Source organism: Mucor mucedo (genome assembly GCF_025094135.1).
Source record: "Mucor mucedo strain NRRL 3635 chromosome Unknown EV154scaffold_77, whole genome shotgun sequence".
Classification (NCBI taxonomy): domain Eukaryota; kingdom Fungi; phylum Mucoromycota; class Mucoromycetes; order Mucorales; family Mucoraceae; genus Mucor; species Mucor mucedo.
Window position 1 is genome coordinate 1 of NW_026252361.1, and position 25,395 is coordinate 25,395.

A 25,395-nucleotide genomic window follows, 5' to 3' on the forward strand; every position below is an offset into this window, starting at 1 on the left:
AGAGAGAGAGAGAAAGAGAGAGAGAGAGGAGAAAAAAAGAATAAGAAATGGATTAATATGCAATCAAACGTGACTGGATAACGTGACCCGAATCACACACCAGCAACAGCAGGTGTGGGTGTGTGTGTGTGTGTGTGTGTGGGTGAAGGAGGGCTACGTACACTTTGTCAGTCTATTCGGTCAATTAACTGCAGACACGCTCCTTTCATTTTCATTTCCCAAGAAGTAACAAAAAATAGGGACAGCTCCGTTTTTTTTTTCAAAATACGCTTAGAGAAATATAGGTGAGGTAACTAAAAGGGAATACAAAATCAATGCAAAAAAAGGATTGGAGAGCCGCTAGATCAAAAAACTTAAAAGGAATGCTGGTGACGTACGATAATGATCTTTTTGCCTCCCCCTTTTTGTAATGCATAAGCGTTCCTTTTTTTCTCCTCTTTTTTTTTTTTTATTTATTTTTTTTTTCTTTTCCACAAAGATAAAGGAGCTTTTTTCTTTTATTATTCCCTGTCGATCTTGCATCTTTTTTTATATAAAAAATGTACATATACAAAAAATTTCTTTTTTTTTCTCCTTACGAATTTTATATTTTTATTTTTTTGACTCCCTTTTAGTTACTTGTAGATGATCATGGCTCTTGAAAAACAAACAAAACCCAATTCATTTGATTATTATGTAAGTAGTGTTACTGAAGATATCGGTTCTTCATCGCGTTCTGTTCCTGGTTCACGTCGTAATTCAAATGATGAAAAAAGAAGGTAAAAAAAAACCCCGCTTTATAATACATTATTAAATGGTTCATCAGTAGCACATTGTTTGATGCCTCGTATTATGATACGCCCATTGACTTTCTAATGAAACCACCACCACCAAGGTCATTTAGCATAGACGTAGGTTCCATGAATCATCATCAAAATTATGCCTCTAGCTTGTTTTACAATGTCGATAATACAGGTAGATAAAACAAAAATGCCTTCTTTTTCTTTTGATTTTGACTACTTTGTTTAGAAGCTGCTGCTGCCGCTGCTGCTGCTGCTGCTGCTGCTTCTGCTGCTGCTGCTTCTGCCGCTGCCGCAATTCCTGCTAGTCCCACTTCATTTCACCACCAGAATAATTATTTACGCTCACGTTATAATAATAATCATACCAATAATAGTAATCTATTAAATAATAATGCTAATTACGGACTGGTAACAGAAAGAAACACAATATGTACAAAAAAACAACAGGAAAAAGAACTCAATTTTCAATTTGATAAAAATAGTTTTCTTCACCTTCTGCTTCGGATTTAGAACTGGAAACTAGTTTGAGAAAAAACTCTGCAAGAAGTGTAGAATCACTTCGTAGCAAAAGCTGGGCTCAATTCTTGGACGCTTCACAAGAACAAGCCAATTATTCAACACAAGGACCTCTCGATCCTATCAGTCCACAAGATGTTCAGGCAGCCTTTTATGGTCAGACAAAGCGATTTCCTCCTTCTCTCCCTCACCACCATCAACCACAGCAACAACAAGGCTGGGGCAATCATTACACAGCGTCTTCTTCTTCAACAACAACAACAACAATAGCGGGTAAAAACCGATTAGCCACATCGTATTCTTATTCGGATCTTCCCATGGCAGCTGCTTTAGGTTCTTATCGTATGAATAATCAACAAATCGATCTATGTCAACATCTTCGACAATACGGTTACTGTACACTCAAAGATGCTTGTCCTTATACACACTATGAAACAATGCCTACTTTACGTTATTCCAATTCCGCTTCAACATGTAACTCTACCTCCATGATTGAACCGACGCCGTTTTTTGAACAACAGCAACAGCAACAACAACAACAGCAACATATGCCCAAAGAAAATACTACTACTACTACGATTGCTCCCACCACCAGTCGAAAAACTAGTGTTGTGGATTCAGAAAATAAGTTTGCTGGTTTACAGCTAGAAGAATTCAGCGGTAAATTATATGAGTTATGCAAAGATCAACACGGGTGTCGTTTTCTTCAGTTAAAATTGGAGGAATCCGCCAGCCATGTCACGATGATTTACAATGAGATTCATGTGCATTTTGTGGATTTGATGACGGATCCGTTTGGCAACTACTTGTGCCAAAAGTTATTAGAACGTTGTGATGATGGACAACGTTCGAGTATTGTAGAGGTGATTGCGCCGCAGTTTTTAAAAATTTGTCTCAGTATGCATGGCACAAGAGCCGTACAAAAACTGATTGAATTTCTTTCTACCAAAAGACAGGCAAGTTGAAAGAAGAAAAGGGGGAAGAGAAGGGTGAAATAATAGGGGGGGATGATATTCTTTTCGAGCTGTTGCTAATCTATTTGCTCACCCCCCTTTTTGTACGTACATTAGATTCAAGCTGTGATTGTAGCGTTGGAGCCAAATGTGGTAGCATTAATTAAAGACTTGAATGGCAATCATGTTATCCAGAAATGTCTACATAAATTAAGTCCTGAACATAATCAGTTCATTTATGATACGGTTAGTCAACATTGCATCGAAGTTGCTTCTCATAAACATGGTTGTTGTGTTTATCAACGCTGTATTGATCATGCCGTGCAATCACAAAAGGTTAAATTAAAAAAAAAAAAAAAAAAAAAAAAATGATAATTTATTTATTTTTATTTTTATTTTTAAATCAACAGACCCAGCTTGTAAACGTAATTACTCAAAACGCATTACCTCTGGTCCAAGATCCTTTTGGGAACTATGTTGTACAATATGTATTAGAATTAGGTGATGCCAAATATTCGGATAATTTAATACGCCGATTTATTGAGCCTGTGCGTGAATTATCTGTACAAAAGTTTAGTTCCAACGTCATTGAAAAGGTTAGTCTCAAAGTATACAAATTCCTCTTGTACTAATATCAGGCTACCCACACAGTGTATCCGTGTTGCAGAGAAAGACACCAGGAGATTGCTGATTGCGGGAATCATCCAACATCCTAATATGGAAAGGTTTTTGCGTGACTCTTATGCAAATTATGTTATTCAGACATGTTTGGATTCGGCTGAAGAAGATCAAAGAATGCAGTTTATTGAATGTATTCGTCCTTTATTACCTTCCATTCGCAATACCCCCTACGGTAAACGTATCTACAGTAAGATCCATTCTGCTCGCAAGTAAGAATGGTTCATACATCTATACATATTTTGTATATTCAACAGGCTTTTTTTTTTTTTATCGTTTGTCTGTTTATAATTTTACCCTGTAATTCTCTTCCCCCCTTTTTTTGTATTTTTATCACTATACTTTGTAAATCCCAATTTGCCTGGATTTAATTGGCTCATTTTTCTTATAGCTGATTAAAACAAATCATTGACAATAGTCTCATATTTCATTTATAATGGTCTTGCATCTGTTTAATACGCCTCCCTCTTTTTTCTTGTGTGGATATGACAGTCAATGAAATAAACGCTTCGTGTTGATGACTGGAGTTCTGACAGCTGTAAATCGCATGACACTCAAGGGCGTAAAGGATTAAGACAACCCCCTTTTTTCCAAGCCTCTTTGTGACGCCTTTTTCTCGTTGAATTTTTGGAATACACATCAAATATTTTTTTGGGGGAAAGGCTTCAGCTCATTATTCTACATACAAATACACACATAAAATGAACGGAGAGTAAGTTTCATTAGGCATTTCTTATTTCATTCATGTATTAATATTTGTTCATGTAGTACTGTAGTAAGTTTTTTTTTTTTTTTTGCAGTTAAATGGAAAGACAAGAGAGACTCAATAATTGTTATAGATGGAAGATACCGTCATGATTCTTGAACAAAGCGAGGCTATTCCTGCCACTGAAAGCAAAGTCAAGCAAACCACACCTTATATGACCCGATATGAAAGAGCTAGAATTTTAGGTACCCGTGCTCTCCAAATCAGGTAAAGTATTCCTCTCAGGCATGTAAATTGAGAAACCTGTGTTGTAACACTTTGCATATGATAGTTTAAATGCCCCCGTGATGGTGGAGCTTGATGGAGAGTCCGATGCTTTAGCTATCGCCATGAAGGAATTAAGAGAAAAGAAGATTCCCCTCATTGTCAGACGTTTCTTACCCGATGGTACCTTTGAGGATTGGGATGTATGCAACTTGATTGTAGAGTAGAAGAAGAGAGAGAGAGAGAGAGTCGATATTTTTATATGTAAATGTGTATTATACAACAGAGTGTTTGAAATAAACCATGACTATTATTATTATTATTTTCTTTTTTCTTCTGTATACGCTACGCATGAAACTACACCGAAAACAACGCCGATGGACATAGTGCAAAGTATTAGTGTATAATTCATGAAACGATGATCGGCGTCGGAAAGGATGACTTTAAACCTTATTAAATATTTATATATATATATATATATATATTTATCAACCCTTTTTTATATTTGCTCTTCTCCCCCCTTTTTCTTTTTTTTTTTTCTAGTTGTAATCAGGTTTTATTTTGTATTCCTCTCCTCTCCATTAACGCCATGATGCTCTTACAACAATCCAACACTGTTCAAAAGTTAGCCTCAGTTAATGAACAAACTTGGTTAACCATTGGTAAGCAAAAGAAAGGAACCATCTAACCATTTCAAAAATAAGGTGTAAACAATTCTCTCTTTCCTTACAAACTAGGTAGTCTAGCAGAAATGATGGCGGATTATGATAAAGCTATGAACTGCTATGAATCAGCACTACGACATAACTCTTATTCTGTACCTGCCTTGACACAAATCGCCTCCTTATGCAGAGGAAGAGAACAATTCGGAAGGGTAATAATATAAAAGTTAATCTCACCCCCTCTTCCCCTTCTTCCCGCGTAATTTTCTCAACTATGTTCTTTTAGGCCATTGAGTATTTCAAGAGGATTCTGGGGATTCAAGAGAATAATGGAGACATATGGGCTGCGTTAGGTCATTGTTATCTCATGATGGATAACCTCCAAGATGCCTATGGAGCTTATCAACAAGCCTTATACCACCTCCCAAACCCAAAGGATCCCAAGCTCTGGTATGGTATTGGCATCTTATACGACCGTTATGGATCTTTGGAGCATGCTGAAGAAGCCTTTTCTGCGGTCATGAAGATGGATCCCCACTTTGAAAAATCAGACGAGATCTATTTTAGATTAGGCATTATTTACAAACAACAGCGAAAATACGATTTGTCTCTCCAATGCTTTCGTTACATATTACATCACCCACCCCGTCCACTCACTGAATCCGATATCTGGTTTCAAACCGGACACGTCTACGAGCAAAAAAAGGAATACAATGCCGCCAAAGAGTCTTATGAACATGTCCTTCGTGAAAACACAGAACATGCTAAAGTATTGCAACAATTGGGCTGGCTTTATCATCAACAGGGCACGAATTTCAGAAATGGAACATTGGCCATGCAGTTTCTCAACAGATCACTAAAGGCAGATAGTAACGATGCTCAGACTTGGTATCTGTTGGGCAGGTGCTCTATGGCAGAAGAAAATTACAACAAAGCCTACGAGTCATATCAACAAGCTGTCTATCGAGATTCTCGCAATCCCACCTTTTGGTGCTCTATCGGTGTACTTTACTATCAGATCAATCAATACCGTGATGCTCTAGACGCCTACAGTAAAGCCATTCGATTAAATCCTTACATTAGTGAAGTCTGGTATAATCTAGGAACTCTCTATGAAACCTGCAATAATCAGGTTCAAGATGCACTTGATGCTTACCAACGCGCTTCCGATTTGGATCCAGCAAACTCGCACATCAAGCAAAGATTGGAACTATTAAAAAAACCTAATGCCGGTGGTGCCACAAATACTGCGCCAGTACCCCAAGATGTCGTAAATCCGAGTCAGTATAACAATAGTAATACAAGTGTGAGTGGTGGTGCTTTGCCATTTGATCAGGTAAAGTTTATATTGGTAAATGACAGAGTAAAAAAAAATTTATTGATATATATATATATATATATTGCAGTATCAAAATCGTACCCGACCTTCAGAGCATCGTGATATCACAGAACCAGGACGAGATTTGCCAATGTTAGCTAGTCTTCATCAGCGAGAAACTGTCCATCATCATATTCCTGACATTGAAGCCAATACACGATTATCGACCTCCTCATCCTCTCCCCCTCCTGCTAGACAAAGTTCACATATGAGTCCCATGCAGCTCAGTACGGGGGAATCAAAAGGAGAGGAACCCAGATCCCCTCAACCTTCCTCCATTGTACTTGAGAAACGAGTGAATGGCGAGGATGATGATGACATGCCGGATGTAGAGAGTGCATCTATGCCACCATTATCGGGCTCACCGGGTGAGGAAGATCAGGAGATGGAACATGAAAATGACGATTGATTTCGATACCCACCACATATCAATAATAATAATAAAAAAATTAATTTGTCGCATTTCGGGATACACACACTTCAAAAGATAGCATTTTTGTATTACCTTTCTTTCTGAAAGAAGATCATCCCTACACAGTACACAATAATAAGCCATTGAACATCACGCTCTTTGTTGCATGTGTATCATCAGATGATGTGATACTTTTTTTGTCATTGTTCTCTTGTACAAATAAATAGGGAAAAACACGTCTTGTATACCTTTTTTTTTATTTTTGCTTTTTTTTTTTACAAAACCTCTAAAAAAATGACTTTTTTATCTCACTCCCAATTACCTCAACCCGTATTGTTCAAGAATATTGACACTAGCAAGGAATTCTCGCATATTCTCCAGCCGTTCCTTAATGCTCATTCTGATACAGCCACGCGATTTACCATTGATGATGATAACGTAGGGAGAGGTTTAGTATGCGCTTTTTTTAAAGATCCTCAAATTAAAGGAGTCATGGTGTACGCTAAAAAACACGATATAAAGGCGTATATGTCCCAACAAGGATACCCGTGTGGTCTTGGATCCTCGGTTACTGGTATGCCATATATCGATATGGTTTAAAATTCAAATAAAAACTGTACTGTTCAAATAACTAAAGTAACATAACATATTGATTTTCGATCGCTGATCCCGTATAAATATGTGTGTGTGTGTGTGTGTCCAACTTGAGCTACAAATTCATGATAAAAAGTCATGAGGCTGCTTTGAGTGGTAAGAGGGTATTTTTGTTGCTTGCAACATTATTAAAAAGGAATTCGATCATTGGAATATATTCAGAATAAGCTCTGAAGCGTTGAAATCAAGGACGACTTAAGTGGGTTTGTTAAAAAGATAAGGCTACACACACGTCTATAAAATTAAAACTTTGACGTTTACATCTATTCACGTGAAATGACACTTGAAACTACAAGATAACCCTCTTTTTTTTAAAAAAAAAAATGAAATACGCTTTTCTAATAATACATGCTGTAATTGATTAATTACGGATACTTCTATTATAAGCAAAGGCTCAAAATTGTAACTGATTAATTAATCAAGTAGATCATCCTGATATAAGCCAGCTGTTGTTTATCAGTCTACAAATAAAACTCGTTCACTGACTTTTACGTGCAGTTTGTGTGCGATAAACTCGAGCGAGTTTGATCTTCCAAAAAAAAGGGGGGGGGGGGGTTCAATCGAGCTTTGATTAAAGCACAATTGTAGCTGGCTCAAGAGTTTCAACTATTATTCCGAACACTCGACCTGTCTTCCTTAGAAAAAGATACGTTTTGTTTTAGGCGGAATATCAGTGATACCTCTTCCTTTAGATGGTTGCAATGGATTAATTGAACTCCAAGCAAGAAATGATATACCAGAAAGAGGTATAAGCATTACAAAAACTTGAATCTGGATGCCGTTTCTTTAAAATAGGAACGGGACTCATTACAAGTGAGAGTAGAATGCCGAATATCAGACTCTAGTAGTTATGAACTTTAGTCTGTTCTTCTAAGTTTTTCTTCTAATTTACAACTTTCTCGGCTTGCCACCTCACATGATAGTGCTCATTTAAACTATACAACTATAGACAATGCACCGCAAGTTGGAATCAGTAGTCATAGATAGTGATACCCACCATTATGGTGTTTACGAAGTTATTTTGGTTAATCTGGTATAACTGCAGATTTATAGTGAGTGTAAGCATAGAGTAATACCTACTCAAATTTGGTCTATTTACTTCATCTCGTTCTTTTTCTGCAGTCGTTTAGTGAAATGTCACACTTGACATAATCGTAAAGCGTCAGTTTTTTTACCGGAGCTTAGCGTAGATCGAAAAATGTATGTAGGTCAAATGCGCTTAAAGGATTATCTCGTTTTTTGTTTTTCAACAAAATAATACTTTGTTAGAATGAATGAAACCAATCTCAGTCTTTCAACAAGCTACAGGCTGCAACCTTTTCTTTTGCTGTCAAAGTCTGTTAAGGGCATAGCTAATACCAAACTCATTATGGATGCTTTAAACGCACCAGGTGTGTACGTGTTTACAGAATTATACGAATCTCCCAACGTTGTTCAAGTAATTACTAAGCTTTTATGAGTTTCCACATTCTAAATCTGTATATTAGGCCTCCACTCTACCCGAGGTCGCGCCTTACTATTCATTGTTAGAATTATTTCTCTATGGCACATTCAAAGATTATCAAGGTGAGTTTTCCATGACTAGATTTTGTGGCAAGTTTATTCATGTGTTGTTTAGATAACGTTTCGCAATTACCTTCTTTGACCGAGAATCAAGTTAAAAAGTTGAAGCATTTGTCTATCGCAACACTTTCTGAGACAAGCCAGGTAAGAGTGGGATTGATGATAGTATTTCATTGTCTTTGCTAAAAATAAGAGTTTTGTAGACACTTTCGTATGATTTGTTACAAAATTACCTTAATATACCCACTGTAAGAGAGCTTGAAGATTTAATTATCGACGCATTTTATCAAGGTATATTCACGGGTAAACTCGATCAACGACAAGGTCAATTACAAGTTATGCGTAGTATGGGTCGTGATTTAAGACCTCAACAATTGGATGAAACAATGAAAGCATTGGCCGCTTGGTCTGTTAGTACCAGTCGTTTATTAGGTAATATGGATGCCAAAATTGCGAGCTTACAAGATACAATCCAAGCAAATGATCAAATTCATGATGAATATGACGCAAAGATCGAACAACTGAGACGCGATATTCGTGCAAACACCAACCTCAAAAAGATGGATATTTCATTGGACGATTCTAAAAAGAAGGGGTATAATGGTGAATATGCTTCACTTGATTACAATAACGAACGCGTCAAAAAGAGGTAACGGAGAGAACTAATGGTATGTTTATGACGTTGAAGTTTTTTTTTATTAACGCCTACATATTTTTTGCAGTAGGGGATCCAAGAGATTTATGGTTGGCAGACCATAAATGAAGTAAAATGAAAAAATAAAATAAAAAAAGGATGATAATATTATGATATTAGTAGTGGTAATGATTAATAAGTCTAAATATATGCGGTAAAATGAAATATACAATGGATCTATTCTTCTAATGGCTTCCTAGCCATCCAGCAATTAAATCTTGAGAAGGTTTCACACTCTTCGAATTCATCCAATATACTGGTTACGGCCAAATCGTATTCAGAAGGAGTGATGCCCCATTTGGGTAGATACAACGTCTTTCTGTTTTTCAATAAGGTCTTTTGGATTTCCTTGTTTATAAACCCATATTGCTTCAGTTCTACAACCAAAAAAAAAAATACTTAGTGGATGAATTTAAATGTTTTTCACTAAATAGCAAAGTTACCCGGTTCAGATGGCCATTCACCAATTGGTATATCTAGAATTCTTCTTTCGATTTCTTGAAAACCCTTTTCTTCAATGGTTCCAGCCAATGAGCAAGCAGCCTCCGGATCAACGTTTTTGACTTTGCATTGCTCCAGAAAAAATTCTCGAAAAGCTTGTTGCACGGGGCCAGTGCTATGATGCCAAAAATCAGGTTCCAATAATTCGATGTAGCCGCCTGGTTTTAAAACTCGAAACATCTCTTCCAACAAGGTCGGCCATTGACCTATTTGAATTTGCAAATACATATTTCGTTGAAAGATGCTAATACAAAAGAAGGATATTTAGCTTAAAGGGAGTTTTAACTGAAACATCGAATTAAAAGAAGAAGGGAAACATACAAGTCAACTGTATTGTCATTCATTGGCCAGGATTCATTTAAATTAGTTTGATTATATCGCAAATTGGTTGGATTTCCATGTTGAAAGACTGGCGGTTTTAAATCAAGCCCCAGTACCTGACATTCAGGAAATTGTGCAGCCATTTCTAATGCCCAAATTCCACTACCGGTACCTGCTTCGACAATGACCTTTGGAGATTGTATAGGTGCCCAAAAATTGCCTTTTCGTGTGCTCTTCAATAAATAATGCTATATTAAGAACGGTTAATTTAAATGTCCTCTTTTAGAAGGTCTGATCGATAAATTTACTTGTCTTTGAAGTCTGTCATATTCTTTTCTATCTTCTTCGGCAATAGTTGGATGCAATGAGGCCATACTTTGTTTTCTTCTGGCAAAAAATTCTGATATGGATTTTCTTCTCGTATTATTGAATTTTAAAGCAGTTGGTGAAGGCGGAGCAGGGACAGATTGAGAAATCTCGGGTTTTTGTTGCTTTTGTTGCTGAAGTGCTACCGCTGCGGAAACAGCAGCATTCAAAGCCATGTTTTCGTTGCTGCTGTGAGGATCTTGGTCCAGCCAATCGTAATTTCCTTGAGACGCCACGGATGTTGACATAGGTCTTTGTTTCGACTTTGATTGATTCTTTTTCTTGTTGTTACTCGCAGCGAGAACTTTGCTCGCTTGATTTCCCATAATGGAAGTAGAAGAGAAAAAATAGAATAACGGAAAAAAAAGAAAAAAAGAAAAAAAAATATTTTAGAGGATTAAAAAAAGAAATGAAATTGACGTCAAAAGCACCAATCCAATAAACCGATTTTGACTTAAGAGGTAGGTGACACAAAAAAGTCAGTGAGTTTTTAATTAAAACAGCCATTTCAACGCTAGTGTATGAACAGGGACCCCACCTTTTTTTTTTTCTGGGCTTGTATGGGACATTATTTATTTAAACGATGAAAATATCGATATTACGCACCCTGTCTTACATAGTTGGCTGTCAAAAAAAAATAAGTAAAACAATGAAGAGAAATTAATATTCATGTTGTGTAATAGTAGCACCAATTTAACAAACCTGGAAACATTCCAACTCTATTTCCGATTCTTCCTTTCCACCAATCATCTGTATTATCTGATCTTTCAATTATTTCAATACGATCACCCACTGAAAAAGAAAGATCTCCATCTTGTGAAGCTGCCAAGTCATATAATGCTTCGACATATTCTTTTCTTGATGTGCCTCTTGATGGCGGAGGTGGGGGTGGAGCACGTTTTTTCTTAATTACTTCTTGTTGGTCCGAAAATGGTGAGATAGGTGCAGCGTTGCCTGCAGGCGACATAGATGGCCCATTTTGGATTGTAGTCGAAGAATAATTAGATGACGATGGGATATGCTTGCTCATTTGGTATCCGAATTTGACATCCGACATGGTTGGTATTTTTCCTTGCTTATGGTTATCTGCAATCGTGCTGGCTCGCTTCACATTATCGTAAGCATTAGCAGCATCTTGTTTGATAGATGACATGGACGTGTTACGCAAAGAGGAGGACTTGCTAGCTACATTGCTGGCATTAGATCCGAAAGGTAATGAAGGCTTCTTTTTTAAAGGTGGTGGTGCATTGGGAGGTCGATAATCATTATTAGCAGGTGGTGTATTGGCACTAGTATTACTGTATGAAGAAGGCATTTGCATTCTTTTAGCACTATTGAGGGATAGACTTGATAAACTAGAACGTATTTGATTTGGCGAGTCATTTTGCTGATAAGAAAATGTCGGTGAACCACCGCTCTTTGTGAAGCCTAGCAGTGAAAAAAAAAAAAAGTCAGAAAAATTTAATGATTTGAAAATCTATGTTGACTCACCTTTACGATCCCAGGACTTTGATCCTTTCAAGATCTCAGTTTCTTCAAGATCTAAGATGGCGTTGTTTTCGGATAATCTGAATGTATAACCCTCTTGTATGGGCATACTTAAGGTTGGAAATAGATTCTGATTATGTTGAATGACTTCATGAAGTCGGCCATAAAAGCCACCATAAATTCGACATTGAATTTCATAGAAGCTTTGAACTACTGGTTCAATAAAATGCTGAGTCAAGTTTAAGAATCTGATCAAATCATTTTTAAGCATATCGTTAAAATGGTTGTAATCATATTCCGCGTTTTCAAATTGTGTCTTCATTTTAAACATGTTTTTTTCCTCACTGGGACTTGGGTCAGTAATGCCAGAATACTTTATATATGATACTCTGTGACGATCAAAATCAATTAGCTTATGCTGGCGTTTCGTGATGGTTTTGTCGATTGATCTTGTCAGCATCTGATAATCACTGGCAGGTTTTATAACGGTTGTTTGTAAATCATTCTGCAGTTGTGTTATTATAATTGAGTTTTGAAAAACATTTAAAGAACTTACGATGAGTGATAGAGTCTCCTCTCTACAATAGACCATAGAGGTAGCATAATCTTCCAAAACTTGCTGCTTTTCGGGGGATAAATTAGTTTCGTTGTGTAGCATTTCCGGTTCTGCCGCTAGTCCATAGACTTCGGCTAAATTATTTGCGCATTCTAATTGATGATGCAACATACCTATGATGTGATAATTTTTTTTTTAGTGTGCATTGGTAAAAACATATTCGTATACGTATTACTTGTTAAGCCGTCGCGATATGATGTTGTCTCTAAACAAAGGTCGTCTGAAAACTGGACTAATTCTTTATACCGAGATTCCAAACTAAGGTATTCTAGATCTCGAGTGACATCTTGTAAAGCCAATAAGTTTGGGTGTCGTGTTTTTTTTTCAAAAAAATAGGTTTATTGAATACCTTCTCCACCGTTTCTATTTTTCAAATTGTGTGGTAGTCTACTGATTGATTTTTTTACACCTTTCCTAAATAAACGGGGTATCAAAAACGAGTAATAATGTGCCGGTGCTTAATTTGATATTCTTTGTTTACCAACTCATTATAAAGAAAAAGAAAGAGAGAGAGAAAAAAGGGTTAAATAGGGAAAACGCCTAGGACTTTGAATATATGACGATTTAAAAAATATATTTAATGATGTAAGTCTATGCTGGGAGGAATTTTGTTTGTTGTTGGAATAAATATATTAAAAAAAAAAAAGAAGAGAGTATGGGATATTAATTAACTGTAGGTAATACTTGATTCAAGAAATGAGCAAGTTCGATAGAGGAAGAACAAGGAAGTAAATGTCTCTGAATATGTGTATCAATTTCTAATAATACATCTTTTGCGACAGGTCTTGTTGTTGGGTCTTCATCTAATAACCATGCAACTAAACCTCTCATATACATGCTAGGGTAACTATAGGTAAATGTAGGACTTGGCTCAGAAGTTATTACGCTAAATAATTCAGTTTCGTCCTTGATCAGATAATGAGGAGGAACTCTATCCATCATTTCAATAACAGCTACACCAAGTGACCACATGTCTATTTTTTCATTGTAGTAGTCTTCTCTTATTACTTCAGGTGCCATCCTAAGATAACAAAATATACATTAGGGGGTTGTTTAGGAGTTGTTATAGGGAGGTACACTTTACCATTTACTTGTACCAAGTCTATCTCTGTGCTTATGTTTAGTGTTCGCAGACAGACCAAAATCTGCTAATTTGACTTCACCGTGCCATCCCAACAGCAAGTTCTCACACTTTATGTCCCTGTGTAAGTACCCTTTACCGTGTAGGTATATAAGAGCTTTTAAGGTTTCTCTTGTAATAAATATCGTATGCGCTTCTGGAATACCACGTTGGCAAAGCACGGCAAAGACAGAACAACGCATTAAATCCATGCTGATCCAGATATCGTCTCTCCACAAAGTGATTTCTTTCAGTTTGATCAAGTTAGAATGCCCGGTCGCCATTATGCGTAATTCTCGTAAAATAGCAGCTCTGTAAACCAAGTCGGGATCAAGTCTGCATCTCTTGATTGCACATTGCTGTCCTTGTTTTTTACGATAATTAGCTCTAATAACAGCGCCATTAACACTGTACGTTGAAAAAAATAATATGAGAAAACAACGACTTTTTTTTATTGTGTACATGTTTATTTATTTACCCTGTGCCTATTTCTTGAAACTGTGCATATCTTGTCCGAGGATCTGATGAACGAACAGGTACTTTTGGAAGGATCTTTCTGATCTTTGTTTCTAATTTACTTCCTGACCGAGTCAAGGGTGGCAAGGGGGGGACATTGTAATAAGGATTAGGAGGGTACCATGGTTTCTATAATTAACAATTTATCGTTTAGTTACGTTATCTATGTATTCTATATATATTTTCATGCATGTACTTTGGATATTTGCTTTGAAAGATCAAGCGGACGAAGATCAAATGCAACTGGTGGATCAGGCTTCAGGTAAGCATGACCCAATATATTGGGGATTTCATAGCAGCCAGGCGATCTCCATATATTCTAATATCTTTGTTAGTTGTCTCGTTTAGGAAAGAAGATCTTCTCATCTTTTTACCTTGCTATATGATTGTGTAGTTAATTTGGACGATTGACTGATACACGATGAAGCTCTTTTTATTACACCTGTGGACTGTCTTCTTTTTGATTCATTTATGAGGATAAAAGCGCTTCCAAATCGATTACTAGGTTCGGATTTTGACTTTTGCATTAAAAAAAAGAATTTTATTTTTGTAAGAAAAAGAGATTGGAAAAAGAAAGAGAATATAAACAAATAAAAGGCTTCAAATAAAAAAAAGAAAGAGAAGCGAATAAAGGAGTACATACAAAAAAGAAGATAATAGGGGGTTTCCTTGTTGCAACAGACACGTTTATTTTGGAGGTAAAATAAGGGATGAATCAGACCAGTAAAATCCTCAGTGTGCTAAAGTTGTCTTCATAAATTCAGAAGTACCTGTATCATAAAATCATCATTTTCATCATATTTTATCCAAAGGCGCAACCTTCATTATCATGGAAAATAAATTTCAATGGTTGCTATTTTATCATCATCGTTATTTCCATTTAAGTGCTTTATATATTCCTTCTCTTTAGTTTATCCCTTGAACTAAATAACAGGAACACACGTCAATACATTCTTAGTCACACGGATATACTGCTTTTCTTTTTTTCGCTTACTAAACCACTCAAAAATAAAACTCTGTGTTTGGGTGTGACCAAATATACATGTTATATTTTTTGGCGATAAAATAAGTGTAAAGATAGCCTGTATAACCAGTGATAAGACAAGCGATTATGGTTTCTTCATATCTAGTATTCTAAACATAACCTGGAGAAAAAAAAACACAAAGCAGTAACCCTTAAACAGAAATAACTCAACCTAAGATCATTTTGTGTCTAAAGAAAAAAAAAAAAAAAAAGGAAAAAGGAAAACAAGATCCTTATCACGAAAAAATTTGGTGTCGCTGAATAAGAAGAGCGTCACAATCGATATGACTGATGTTGAAAAAATTTATTTGGAGGTCACATTATCAAGGTAATACAAGTCATCGAAAAAAGTATAAATACAAGCTTCAAAAGCGAATCTTTTTTAAGAGGGGGGATATAATTCCCCCACAAAATTTTTTTTAAATAAATATCCTTTCTACCTAAAAAAAACACATACAATGACTTCTTATCTTGATATTTCCACTGCCAACGAGACCTTAAAGACCTATGGTCGCCCTGATGGTCTTTCCGTTGAAGCCTTAATGGATGAACAAATCAGTGGTGGTTTGACTTACAATGATTTCTTGGTCTTACCCGGTTTCATTGACTTTGCTGCTGAGAAGGCATCTTTGGAGTCCAAGATCACTAAGAACATCTCTCTCAAGACCCCTTTCTTGTCCTCTCCTATGGATACCGTTACCGAAGCTGAGATGGCTATCTCCATGGCAGTAAGTATTATAACAGTGTAAGTCTTGGGAAAGTGTGTGATATTAAGGAAGTTTTCATTAGCTTTTGGGTGGTATTGGTATTATCCATCACAACTGTTCTGCTGAAGAGCAAGCCAACATGGTTCGTCATGTCAAGAAGTTTGAAAACGGTTTCATCAATGATCCTGTTGTCTTGTCCCCTGAAAACACTGTTGCCGATGTCAAGGAAATCAAGGCTACCTCTGGTTTCTGTGGTGTCCCCATTACTGGTAAGTGATTTTGTGTGTGTGTGTAAGGGTTATGTGTGAACATTTGTGTTGATTATGTTCCCACGCGTGTTTAGAGAACGGTAAGCTTCTTGGTAAGTTGGTTGGTATCGTTACCGCTCGTGATATCCAATTCCACAACGAAGACAACACCCCTCTTAAGGATGTTATGACCACTGATCTTGTTGTTGGTCAAGAAGGTATTACCTTGGTTCAAGCTAACGACATCTTGTGCTCCTCCAAGAAGGGAAAGCTTCCTATTGTTAACAAGGAAGGTGCTCTTGTTGCTCTTCTTGCTCGTTCCGATCTCCTCAAGAACCAAAGTTACCCCAATGCTTCCAAGGTTGCCAAGTCCAAGCAACTTTTAGTCGGTGCTGCTGTCGGTACTCGTCCTGATGATAAGGATCGTCTCTCTCTTCTCTATGAAGCTGGTCTTGATGTTGTTGTTCTCGATTCTTCTCAAGGTAACTCTGTCTACCAACTTGAAATGATCCGTTGGGTTAAGGCTACCTATCCTTCTTTGGATGTCATTGCTGGTAACGTTGTCACTCGTGAACAAGCTGCCAACTTAATTGAAGCTGGTGCTGATGGTCTTCGTATCGGTATGGGTTCCGGTTCTATCTGTATCACTCAAGAAGTCATGGCTTGTGGTCGTCCTCAAGCTACTGCCGTTTTCCGTGTCTCCGAGTTCGCTCGTCGTTTCGGTGTCCCCACTATTGCTGATGGTGGTGTTGGTAACGTTGGTCATATTGTCAAGGCTCTTGCCCTCGGTGCTAATGCTGTTATGATGGGTGGTCTTCTTGCTGGTACTACTGAAACTCCTGGTGAGTATTTCTATCATGAAGGTCAACGTCTTAAGCGTTACCGTGGTATGGGTTCCATTGATGCTATGGGTCAAAAGGGTGGTAAGGATGGTAACGCTGCTACCAAGCGTTATTTCTCTGAAGGCGATGCTGTCAAGGTTGCCCAAGGTGTTGTTGGTAACGTTGTTGATAAGGGTTCCGTTCGTAAGTTCATCCAATACCTCGTTACTGGTGTACAACATTCTCTTCAAGATATTGGTTACCCTAGTGTCAACGCAATGAAGGCTGCTGTCTATGAAGGTAAAGTCCGTTTCGAAAAGAGAACTGCTGCTGCTCAAATGGAAGGTGGTGTTCACGGTCTTCACTCTTTCGAGAAGAAGCTCTTCTCTGCTTAAAATATGTTTTCTTAAGTTATTTTATTCTTTCCCCTTTTCTTCATACTTTCTCTTTATCATTATTTCCATTCTATTTTTTTGTTAATATTTGTATAACACTACTATCTCGTTCATATCTCATTCAATGCTTTTTTAAGACATATAAAAAACTATTAAATCATTTGCTTCAAAAAAAAAAAAAAAAAAAAAAAAAAAAATAGGCGTTTCAGAATATGTGTTTCAGAGTTTGGAATCAGGAACGTTATTCTGCATTTTTTCTCATGTGTAGGATTTCATGATCTACGTCTAATAATAAATTGAGTTAACTTGGATATTCCCTGGACTGTACTCCTTTATAATTGATGGTGGCTCATGATGGTGATTGTGACTAGGGGAATATATTTAAAGATTGAAATAGAAAAAGACAGTAGCCTCCTCTGCTCTATTAAATCCGTAATATGCATTGACTCAAACACAAAGACCAATGAAGTTGTTCAACGCATCTATTCCGCATTTTCCTTGCATGAATGTAGTACCATCATCACGGTGCATGTCTGTGCGAAAGGGAAAAAAAAGAGGTGCTTCGATGTAGAGCTTTTGCCATTTTTGGGCTGAGGCTTTGTTACTTTTTTTTTTTTTTTACAACCAACAGATGCATTTTATTCGTGTATTCTAATCCCGTCTGTAGATGTGAAGCATTTACTTTATGTGCAGTTTTTACCAACCAATCTTTTTTTTACCGTACTGCGATGCCGATATTAATTTCTGTGCTTAATTGTATACTCCCTTTGTCACCCACCAGCCCTCATCTCTACTGCAACTGTTTGGTGGAGGCGCCATCCCCACCCTTGATACTGGTCTAAGGGTTCTTTGCATAAATAGTCTTGGCTGACACCATTAATATGAACTAGTTTATCACATATTAGAACTGAACTTGTCATTTCTCCTTTTATAGAACAATAGATACTTACAAAGACGTCCATAACTTACGTCAGTTAATATTTCATTTGAAGAGGGGGCCAAAACTAAGAGCATCGTATACCTATGGGTCTAACAATGCCGAAAGAAAGAAGAGAAACTCTTATTTTGCTGTGTATATTTAATGCATGTATATTTAATCACATTTATGCTTTTCGATATTGAAATTCATGTAATACATTATTACAGATAATATGACAATAGTTAATGGTATAAATTAGTATATTTAGTGTTTGTGGTTCTATTGACACTGTCCGGTTAGATCCGAAAATGCAAGCCAATTACTTTGTAAATTAAGCAATTCTAAAACAGAATACAACAAATGAACCGGTTGATAACTTTTGGCTGTCCTTTGGAACAACATCATGAATAATTATGACATATTTACAGTACAAAAAAAAAGGTCTTTCGTAAACTAATTGAGCTCACATATAGCCCGCCTTCGTTTTTAGTTCAGATTAGAAATAGATATTATATTTGATCGTAGTCTTATGACGGTGTTAATATGTAATGCTGTTTTCAGTTGCAATCTTCTCCGTAGACATTAATATAAAATGATAAAAATATATATTTTTTATAAAAATCTAAAACGAGGTATGCTTATTGAGTTTAAAAGGACTATGTATTACGCATCTAACCCTTCCTGTATTTAGTTTCTTTCTATAAACTCGAGTTGTCTACACCTGTTTATTATAAATTTATTTATCAAATAGACCTAAAACTTTACCTTAAAGGATTAAAGCTAGAATATACAATACAAAAATGACGCTAATAAAACCAACAGGCGACCATCTCGTGCGATTGTTTACAGTAATATTCGGTACAAAATGATGGCTGTGAAGTACTTGCTAGTACTAGGCAAGAAAATAGAACAACCTTTAAATAAGCAGACGGGACATGGTGAAGAAAAGTGAAACTTGAACTTAACAATTGAAATTTGTTGCAGAAGTGTAAATGTTATATTCTATTTAATAACTTTTAACCAACTCCAAGAGATTATGCTTGCTTATAGTAATATTCTTATTACATGTTTTATTATTGTCGTTCTATCCTTATTACACATTAGTTTGATTACATTGATATCCATATCAGAATAAACCCCCATCTTTCTCTTCCAATTACTTTATGAATAATTAGAGGTCAACCTGTTACTTACATAAAAAACATCGGAATATGTGGAGCTAATTGAAAAAGTATTATTGATACAGATAGACCACGAATGTGATGTTATGTGCATTACAGAAAGCAATAGAATGCTTTCAGAACACCATCTACGGAGATAGTCAATTTAGATGTAGATTTCTTTTATGAGAAATACGAGATTGGATATGGCAATGACACTATTAACAAAACACGTACATTGTTATTAATATCCAGACAAAAAAAAAACTAATCCGAGTATATTTCAATTTTGGTGCTCCAATAAAATATGGAAAATTACAGCCAACTTTTTATAAATAGGGTAAGAAAACCCGGTGTAAGGGGGAAAAAAATGAGGGGTCTATTTTATGTGTATGTGCATATATATATATGTATAGAGAAAACACGTATGTTTCTCTTTTTTAGTAGTGAGTCGGGGAAGAAGAAGATGGGGAGAGATTTGGAGGCGAATGATTATCACCGCGACGTGGTTGCTGCTGCTGTTGCTGCTGGGGATCATGGTGACTACTTTGATTGTGTTGATGAAGCAAAAAGGGTTGCAACGGTTGAATATTTGCAATGGGAGTCTGCTGATACGGCGTTTCTGTAAGATGAGATGGAATGGCGGGGGCAACAAATGATTCCTGAGCGTTGGGTGTTAAAGGTAATAACATTGTATTATTATCGAATACACTTCCTTGTGTGGATGAATCCATAGACGAATCTCGTGTTTGTACGATGGTGTCTAATCTTGACTGTGGTTGATTACTCTTCTTATAATTTGGCTGAACAATGCGATTTTTCATGGCTTTCATCATCTTTTTTCCAAAGCTGGATCCCTTTTTATTTGAGGAGGATGATAAAACAGAGGGCGCTGTGTCGTATTGACGAAGTCTAAACCCATCAATTGGCATCCAATCTTTACCGTTTTCTTTTGCATTTTCGTCGGTGGGAGGCAAACTAAGCATTGATAGACGCGATGATATATTAGGTTGGGAAGCGTGATTGCTATTGGTTCTGTAAACTGATTTTCTAAAGTCGTCAAATACGTGGTTGTCATCGGAGGAGTAAGCAAAACCGGTAAATGAGGTTCTTTTACCCGTCTTCATGTTCATGATTTCACTCTTAGTAGAATCCGTGGTGGCGCTACGATACAATCCAAATTTACCACTTCCAAACTTCTTGGATTTTTTACTCTCTGTCAATGCAATATCACTGTCACTATCCAGCAAGTTAAGTGGGTGATCTCTTTGATCAGTGGATCGAGTTCTTGTCAAGTTGATATTTAAAGCTTCCTCTTCTTCGTCAAAAAAGCCTTCCTTTTGAGTATCTCTGCGTAAGAACTTGTTCATGTTGGCTAAAGGTGAGTTTTTATCACAAAGAACAATTTCGCGAATAATATCGTTGTCGTAAGGACTATAAACTTGCAAATAGTAAACAGTGGCAAAGCGTGGAAGCAAGCAAACGATAAAGGTTAGGATGAGACAAAGCCAGAATGTTCCTTCACCAAACAAAATTACTTCGCCATAAAATGTGAAAGACATAATGTGAGAGTAGATGCCTGTCCAAATAAAGAATGTTGCACTGGAAATAACAATACATAAAAACATGATCCAGGTCCAGCTGAAAATTGTAAGACCTACAAGTGTATTCGCAACGACAACAGCAATACCAGCAATGAATGTACCAAACTCTGTAACGCCTTCAGTCTCGTAACCAGCACTGCTTAACTTTGGTCCAATAAAAACCATGTATGGTAATCCAAAACAAACCGCAGACTGATAAATAGCATCAACAACCGTTAAACAAAATCTCCATGTTGTAAATTTATCATTACGAATACCCATAAGATACAATTGAGGGAACTTGAATGAATACTCAGCCTTAAGATCTTGATCAAAAACACCTAAATAAAGACATGGTGTAAGTTGTTATTTACTTAGTAAAGCAGCTTCTTTGGTTTTGTTTTCTTTTTTTATCTTACCGGCAATGATACAGGGTAAAGAAGTGAATACCAAATTATACAAAGTGATATAAGAATAATCGAACATCATTGTGCCAGTAAAGCTACACATCAGCTGATACCAGAACAGTACCAGAGTCCACATAATGTTTTTATAAAAAAAGGTGAAAATCATTTCAGATGTACGCAAGTAAGACCAACGACCATGCACCAAAAGCAATTTACTGAGATAACTAAACTGAGCAATAGCATAATCTGATGCCATCACAGCCTGTCTACCTTCTTCACCCGAGATACCAACACCGACATTTGCCTCTTGAATCATAGACACATCATTTGCGCCATCACCGATAGCCAAGGTCATCACCTTCAACCCTTTCTTTACCAAATTCACAACCTTGGCTTTTTGCATAGGACTGACACGACAACAAACAACCGCACGACATTGAGTACCCAAATCCAATAACTCCTGTCTGCACTGGGGCTCTAAACCGAACTTTAGTGATTCACCATCAATGACCAAAGCACATTTTTGTGTCTTTGATTTCTCTTCGACTTCCTCGGTTGCCTTGCGTATCTGCTCCATTGTTTCCTCCTCAGTTCTCGAATTGATGCTAATTAACAACATGTCCTTTGTCAATAAGTTGCAAGCAAATCCAATATTGATAGCTGTTTCAACTTTATCTCCCGTGAGTACCCAAATTTTGATACCAGCTTCAGCGAGAACGGCAATGGTATCCGGAACACCTTCTTGTAACTTGTCCTCGATAGCTGTACCACCAATCAAGGTTAATGAGTTTTCAATTTCCTCGCATACGCTTTCAATTTGTTCGTCGCGATTACTGATACTGTTTGAAGCATTTTTATAACGTAAAGCCCATTTTTGATAGACATCTTCTTCGATAAACCGACTGGCAATACAAAGTGTACGAAGACCTAAAGATTCAGAGAAAAAAAAAAAAAAAAAAACTTGAATATTTGACTTTAATGTATTTCTTGTATATTTTTTTTTTTTTACCTTCGTTAGCAAAGACACTCAAATGTTGTAAGGTCTCTTCTCTGATTTGTTTTTGATTCTGGTCAGCTTCGTTGTCGGGGTTTAAGTCCTTGGAGAGTCTTTCGTATATCACTGAGTCAGCACCTTTACACAATAAGATGATTTTGTTATCACTGGGAGAACGCATAATGATACTCATACGTTTTCGTGTTGAATTAAATTCAAGCACGTGCAATAAATTCATCGTTCTTGTTTCGCCCATAATATCGACCACCACATTATCTTGTTCTCTGGCTACAAAAGTAAAACCCATATCTCGTGCAGTTGCTACCAGCGCAGCTTCATCGGGTGATTGGGCCTTATATTCAATTTGGTTTGGAAAATCAGGATTGGGCACTTCAGGAATGACCGTGTGACATAAAGCAAGGGCTGAAAAGAAATGGACCAAACTTTGAGAATGCTCATCTTGGGCTGCAATATCATCGTACAACTTTGGGTCTACAAAAGTAGAATGTGGGTTGATATATTTATGGTTGAACAATTCTGATTGCTTTTTCAGCATCTCAGCACGAGCCTTTTCCAAGTCTAATTGATTGGAAATCTTGGCGGAATCTTGAAAGGCTGGGTTATCGGCGGTATTATCATCCTCGCGTAATTTGGCACCTATAGCCGCTTCTGTATCACCCAAACCATACGAGACACCGTTGATGGTACATTTTCGAAATTCCATAATGTTTTGCGTTAAAGTACCCGTCTTGTCCGAAAAAATATACTCAATTTGGCCTAAATCGTCGGAAATGTTCCACGTTTTTGGCGTACAAGGTTGGTCTAATCTTGTATTGTACATGTCAATATCTGTATGAATGAAATAGGCCTATGATGGTGTTGAGTTAATTAATCTTAAAAAATAAGGAGGTGGGGGGGAGAGGGGACCAATATTTTGATTGTCTTTTTATTCTTACGGCTGCGGTTTTGACAATTTGAACAGAGATATACAATGAAATAGGGATAATATTTTGATAGATAACCAATGTAGTCCTATATTTTAGCATTAGTATTTTATTTTAACTAGATTTTGCTGCCATCAGGCGACACTTACCAAAACATAATAAAGCCTTCCATTGTACCACTTTCAGCTTCTTTACTCTCAAAAAAGTTTGCAGAGGATTCAATATCATAGACAATGCTTGCGGCGATAGAGCAAATCAAACATAAAATCAGCAATAAGCCAAAATTAACGATAACCTAATAATAGAAAAAAAAATTAGTATTTATAAATACACTTAAAAAAAGCAGGTATAGTTTTACATATGGGTTGGTTGCTTTTTCCATTTTACTTCTTTTACTTGGCGTTTTTCCCGAGTTTAACATGATCTTTGTCTCGTTACCTGTGAATAAGACGAGACCAATAACCCAGCCAGTATTACGCAAAACACAGCCACGAAGTAAAACGGAATTTCCTGTTACAGCTTCTGTTTTTTCATGCGATACTCTTTCTCGGCCATCCTCTTCATCATCATCGCTGTCTATTGTTTCATCAATTGTTTCAAGTTCAGCACTATCCATTTGAAGGGACGAATCTTGTCTACGTCTCGTTGTTTCGGTACGAACCAAATCATTGTTCTCCACTTTCCATTTTAAGACACCATTATAAGAATAAAGATTGGCATGTGGAGGCTCACTTTCGATATAAAATTTGGCCAATTCACAATCTTCTGGAGTCTTAATTTCATTGGTTGCCTGTAAGGATCTCTTGATTTTTAAGTTGGTTTCACCATCCAAGTTTTGAGTTTCCACATAGCAAAGACCGTCGGGCTCGGAGGAGGATAATACGACGATATCTGCAGGCACAGCGTCATCGTTTCTTAGAATAACGAAATCGCCTACTTTAAGGTTTTGCCAATAAGTCTTTGACCATCTTTGGTCAAGAGGCTGACGGGCTGAGGTTGATTTTCTGCCTTGATAATTATTTTTCTCGTTTAGTTCTATGCGCTTTAGTTGTTGTTGCATTGACGATCTTAAGACGGAATGAGGTACTTGACCAGGTCGATAAGGCATTCTACTAGTAGCTTCTCTCTTTTTTGAAATACAATTTTTGAAAATGATGCGGTTGATTTGATTGTGTTTTTAAAAGAGGAAGTGACAGAATTTATATTGGATGGCATTAATTCAATGTCTGCTTCTTTTCTACTAAATACAAAGAGGTTCTTTACAGAATTGAGCCACCTTTTCCATCTGGCTACTTTGTACACGGGTATATTCACATTCTTCCAGCTTGTTGCATTTAAAGTAAAAGTTACAGCCTTATTTACACTTTGATCGGTTTGTTGTCTTTTATTGTCTTCAAATGCATCTTTGGCACCTGTTAAAATTAGGATAGCCGCTAGAGGTAAAACGACAAGCACTGGTGAAGAAGCTGCACTGAATAATGGAAACATTTGTAATATGACTAGGAATAAAAAGTACAGATTGGCGATCCCTCTAAACTGTTCAAACAAATTTTTTGGTAGGAAAGTGTACCAGGTGTATTTTGCTGTATTAATTTGATTTGAAATATAGTATCGAGTGGGTTGTCCGTAATCGTCGAGATCATCTGTTGGAATGTTCATGTTCACATATATTGTACGTCTTTCGGTTGAAGCCTCTGGAAACGCATTCTTTTTAGGCTGTGAACTACTTTTTGACCGAAGTCGAGTAGCTATTTTTGAAAACATGTTATAGAGAAAAGAAAAGAAGAAGCAAACAAACAAAAAAAAGAGTTACTGCTGACCACAAATTTGTTATATTTCAGCCAAAAATAAAGGGGAAGGTCGTGCTAATTTTCATTAAATAGGACCGTCTTCATTTATATTCGGAGTTACTTATTTTTAGTCGGACACTTTACAAAAGGCTTTTAATTTGAGGTTGCACGTGTTTTTTTTGGAAATAAAGAAATATAAGGCTTATTAGTTGT

At 36.7% G+C, this 25,395-nt stretch overlaps 9 protein-coding genes across 9 annotated transcripts; 5 read left to right on the plus strand and 4 right to left on the minus strand.

Moving 5' to 3' along the window:
• Positions 1 to 1,846: 1,846 nt before the first annotated feature.
• EV154DRAFT_424717 (armadillo-type protein) lies at positions 1,847 to 3,145 on the plus strand (the record flags this gene model as incomplete). Its single annotated transcript, XM_051596207.1, has 4 exons — positions 1,847 to 2,258; positions 2,376 to 2,587; positions 2,662 to 2,847; positions 2,903 to 3,145. The coding sequence occupies 4 exons, from the start codon at positions 1,847 to 1,849 to the stop codon at positions 3,143 to 3,145; spliced, it is 1,053 nt and encodes a 350-aa protein (XP_051455341.1).
• Positions 3,146 to 3,606: 461 nt separating this feature from the next.
• EV154DRAFT_515968 (RNA polymerase, subunit omega/K/RPB6) lies at positions 3,607 to 4,221 on the plus strand. Its single transcript, XM_051602319.1, has 4 exons — positions 3,607 to 3,641; positions 3,698 to 3,704; positions 3,769 to 3,902; positions 3,967 to 4,221. Exons 1-4 carry the CDS (start codon positions 3,631 to 3,633, stop codon positions 4,124 to 4,126), a joined length of 312 nt encoding a protein of 103 aa, XP_051455342.1. The 5' UTR covers positions 3,607 to 3,630; the 3' UTR covers positions 4,127 to 4,221.
• Positions 4,222 to 4,650: 429 nt separating this feature from the next.
• EV154DRAFT_539067 (uncharacterized protein) lies at positions 4,651 to 6,348 on the plus strand (the record flags this gene model as incomplete). The annotated part of the gene is made up of 3 exons (XM_051604323.1): positions 4,651 to 4,773; positions 4,848 to 5,897; positions 5,968 to 6,348. 3 exons carry the CDS (start codon positions 4,651 to 4,653, stop codon positions 6,346 to 6,348), a joined length of 1,554 nt encoding a protein of 517 aa, XP_051455343.1.
• Positions 6,349 to 8,275: 1,927 nt separating this feature from the next.
• On the plus strand, positions 8,276 to 9,221 carry EV154DRAFT_424776 (uncharacterized protein; the record flags this gene model as incomplete). Its single annotated transcript, XM_051596211.1, has 4 exons — positions 8,276 to 8,443; positions 8,493 to 8,571; positions 8,624 to 8,712; positions 8,772 to 9,221. 4 exons carry the CDS (start codon positions 8,276 to 8,278, stop codon positions 9,219 to 9,221), a joined length of 786 nt encoding a protein of 261 aa, XP_051455344.1.
• Positions 9,222 to 9,439: 218 nt separating this feature from the next.
• On the minus strand, positions 9,440 to 10,776 carry EV154DRAFT_483583 (S-adenosyl-L-methionine-dependent methyltransferase; the record flags this gene model as incomplete). The annotated part of the gene is made up of 4 exons (XM_051598587.1): positions 9,440 to 9,639; positions 9,706 to 10,007; positions 10,085 to 10,332; positions 10,393 to 10,776. 4 exons carry the CDS (start codon positions 10,774 to 10,776, stop codon positions 9,440 to 9,442), a joined length of 1,134 nt encoding a protein of 377 aa, XP_051455345.1.
• Positions 10,759 to 13,126, minus strand: EV154DRAFT_515977 (uncharacterized protein). Its single transcript, XM_051602320.1, has 7 exons — positions 13,036 to 13,126; positions 12,904 to 12,968; positions 12,730 to 12,840; positions 12,495 to 12,667; positions 11,942 to 12,443; positions 11,153 to 11,878; positions 10,759 to 11,074 (listed from the first exon to the last, which is right to left on the minus strand). The coding sequence occupies exons 1-7, from the start codon at positions 13,041 to 13,043 to the stop codon at positions 11,049 to 11,051; spliced, it is 1,611 nt and encodes a 536-aa protein (XP_051455346.1). The 5' UTR covers positions 13,044 to 13,126; the 3' UTR covers positions 10,759 to 11,048.
• A 91-nt stretch (positions 13,127 to 13,217) lies between these two features.
• On the minus strand, positions 13,218 to 14,717 carry EV154DRAFT_483585 (kinase-like domain-containing protein; the record flags this gene model as incomplete). The annotated part of the gene is made up of 5 exons (XM_051598588.1): positions 13,218 to 13,575; positions 13,639 to 14,082; positions 14,153 to 14,319; positions 14,387 to 14,509; positions 14,565 to 14,717. The coding sequence occupies 5 exons, from the start codon at positions 14,715 to 14,717 to the stop codon at positions 13,218 to 13,220; spliced, it is 1,245 nt and encodes a 414-aa protein (XP_051455347.1).
• An 890-nt stretch (positions 14,718 to 15,607) lies between these two features.
• On the plus strand, positions 15,608 to 17,581 carry EV154DRAFT_515983 (inosine-5'-monophosphate dehydrogenase). The gene is made up of 3 exons (XM_051602321.1): positions 15,608 to 15,942; positions 16,004 to 16,190; positions 16,265 to 17,581. The coding sequence occupies exons 1-3, from the start codon at positions 15,673 to 15,675 to the stop codon at positions 17,383 to 17,385; spliced, it is 1,578 nt and encodes a 525-aa protein (XP_051455348.1). The 5' UTR covers positions 15,608 to 15,672; the 3' UTR covers positions 17,386 to 17,581.
• Positions 17,582 to 19,745: 2,164 nt separating this feature from the next.
• Positions 19,746 to 25,156, minus strand: EV154DRAFT_604382 (uncharacterized protein; the record flags this gene model as incomplete). The annotated part of the gene is made up of 7 exons (XM_051607397.1): positions 19,746 to 21,388; positions 21,467 to 22,381; positions 22,464 to 23,316; positions 23,405 to 23,480; positions 23,542 to 23,687; positions 23,751 to 24,518; positions 24,656 to 25,156. 7 exons carry the CDS (start codon positions 25,154 to 25,156, stop codon positions 19,905 to 19,907), a joined length of 4,743 nt encoding a protein of 1,580 aa, XP_051455349.1. The 3' UTR covers positions 19,746 to 19,904.
• Positions 25,157 to 25,395: the final 239 nt, after the last annotated feature.

What these genes read in the sequence shown, in the direction of transcription:
- EV154DRAFT_515968 (XM_051602319.1), top strand. An exon ending in ACCCGTGCTCTCCAAATCAG is followed by an intron (nt 3,903 to 3,966) that starts GTAAAGTATTCC and finishes TGCATATGATAG; the next exon opens with TTTAAATGCCCCCGTGATGG.
- EV154DRAFT_515977 (XM_051602320.1), bottom strand. An exon ending in AAATAGAAACGGTGGAGAAG is followed by an intron (nt 12,841 to 12,903) that starts GTATTCAATAAA and finishes TGGCTTTACAAG; the next exon opens with ATGTCACTCGAGATCTAGAA. An exon ending in TAGAGTTGGAATGTTTCCAG is followed by an intron (nt 11,075 to 11,152) that starts GTTTGTTAAATT and finishes TTTTTTTGACAG; the next exon opens with CCAACTATGTAAGACAGGGT.
- EV154DRAFT_515983 (XM_051602321.1), top strand. Translation starts at nt 15,673, where the DNA reads ATGACTTCTTATCTTGATATTTCCACTGCCAACGAGACCTTAAAGACC. An exon ending in AGATGGCTATCTCCATGGCA is followed by an intron (nt 15,943 to 16,003) that starts GTAAGTATTATA and finishes AGTTTTCATTAG; the next exon opens with CTTTTGGGTGGTATTGGTAT. An exon ending in CTGTGGTGTCCCCATTACTG is followed by an intron (nt 16,191 to 16,264) that starts GTAAGTGATTTT and finishes ACGCGTGTTTAG; the next exon opens with AGAACGGTAAGCTTCTTGGT.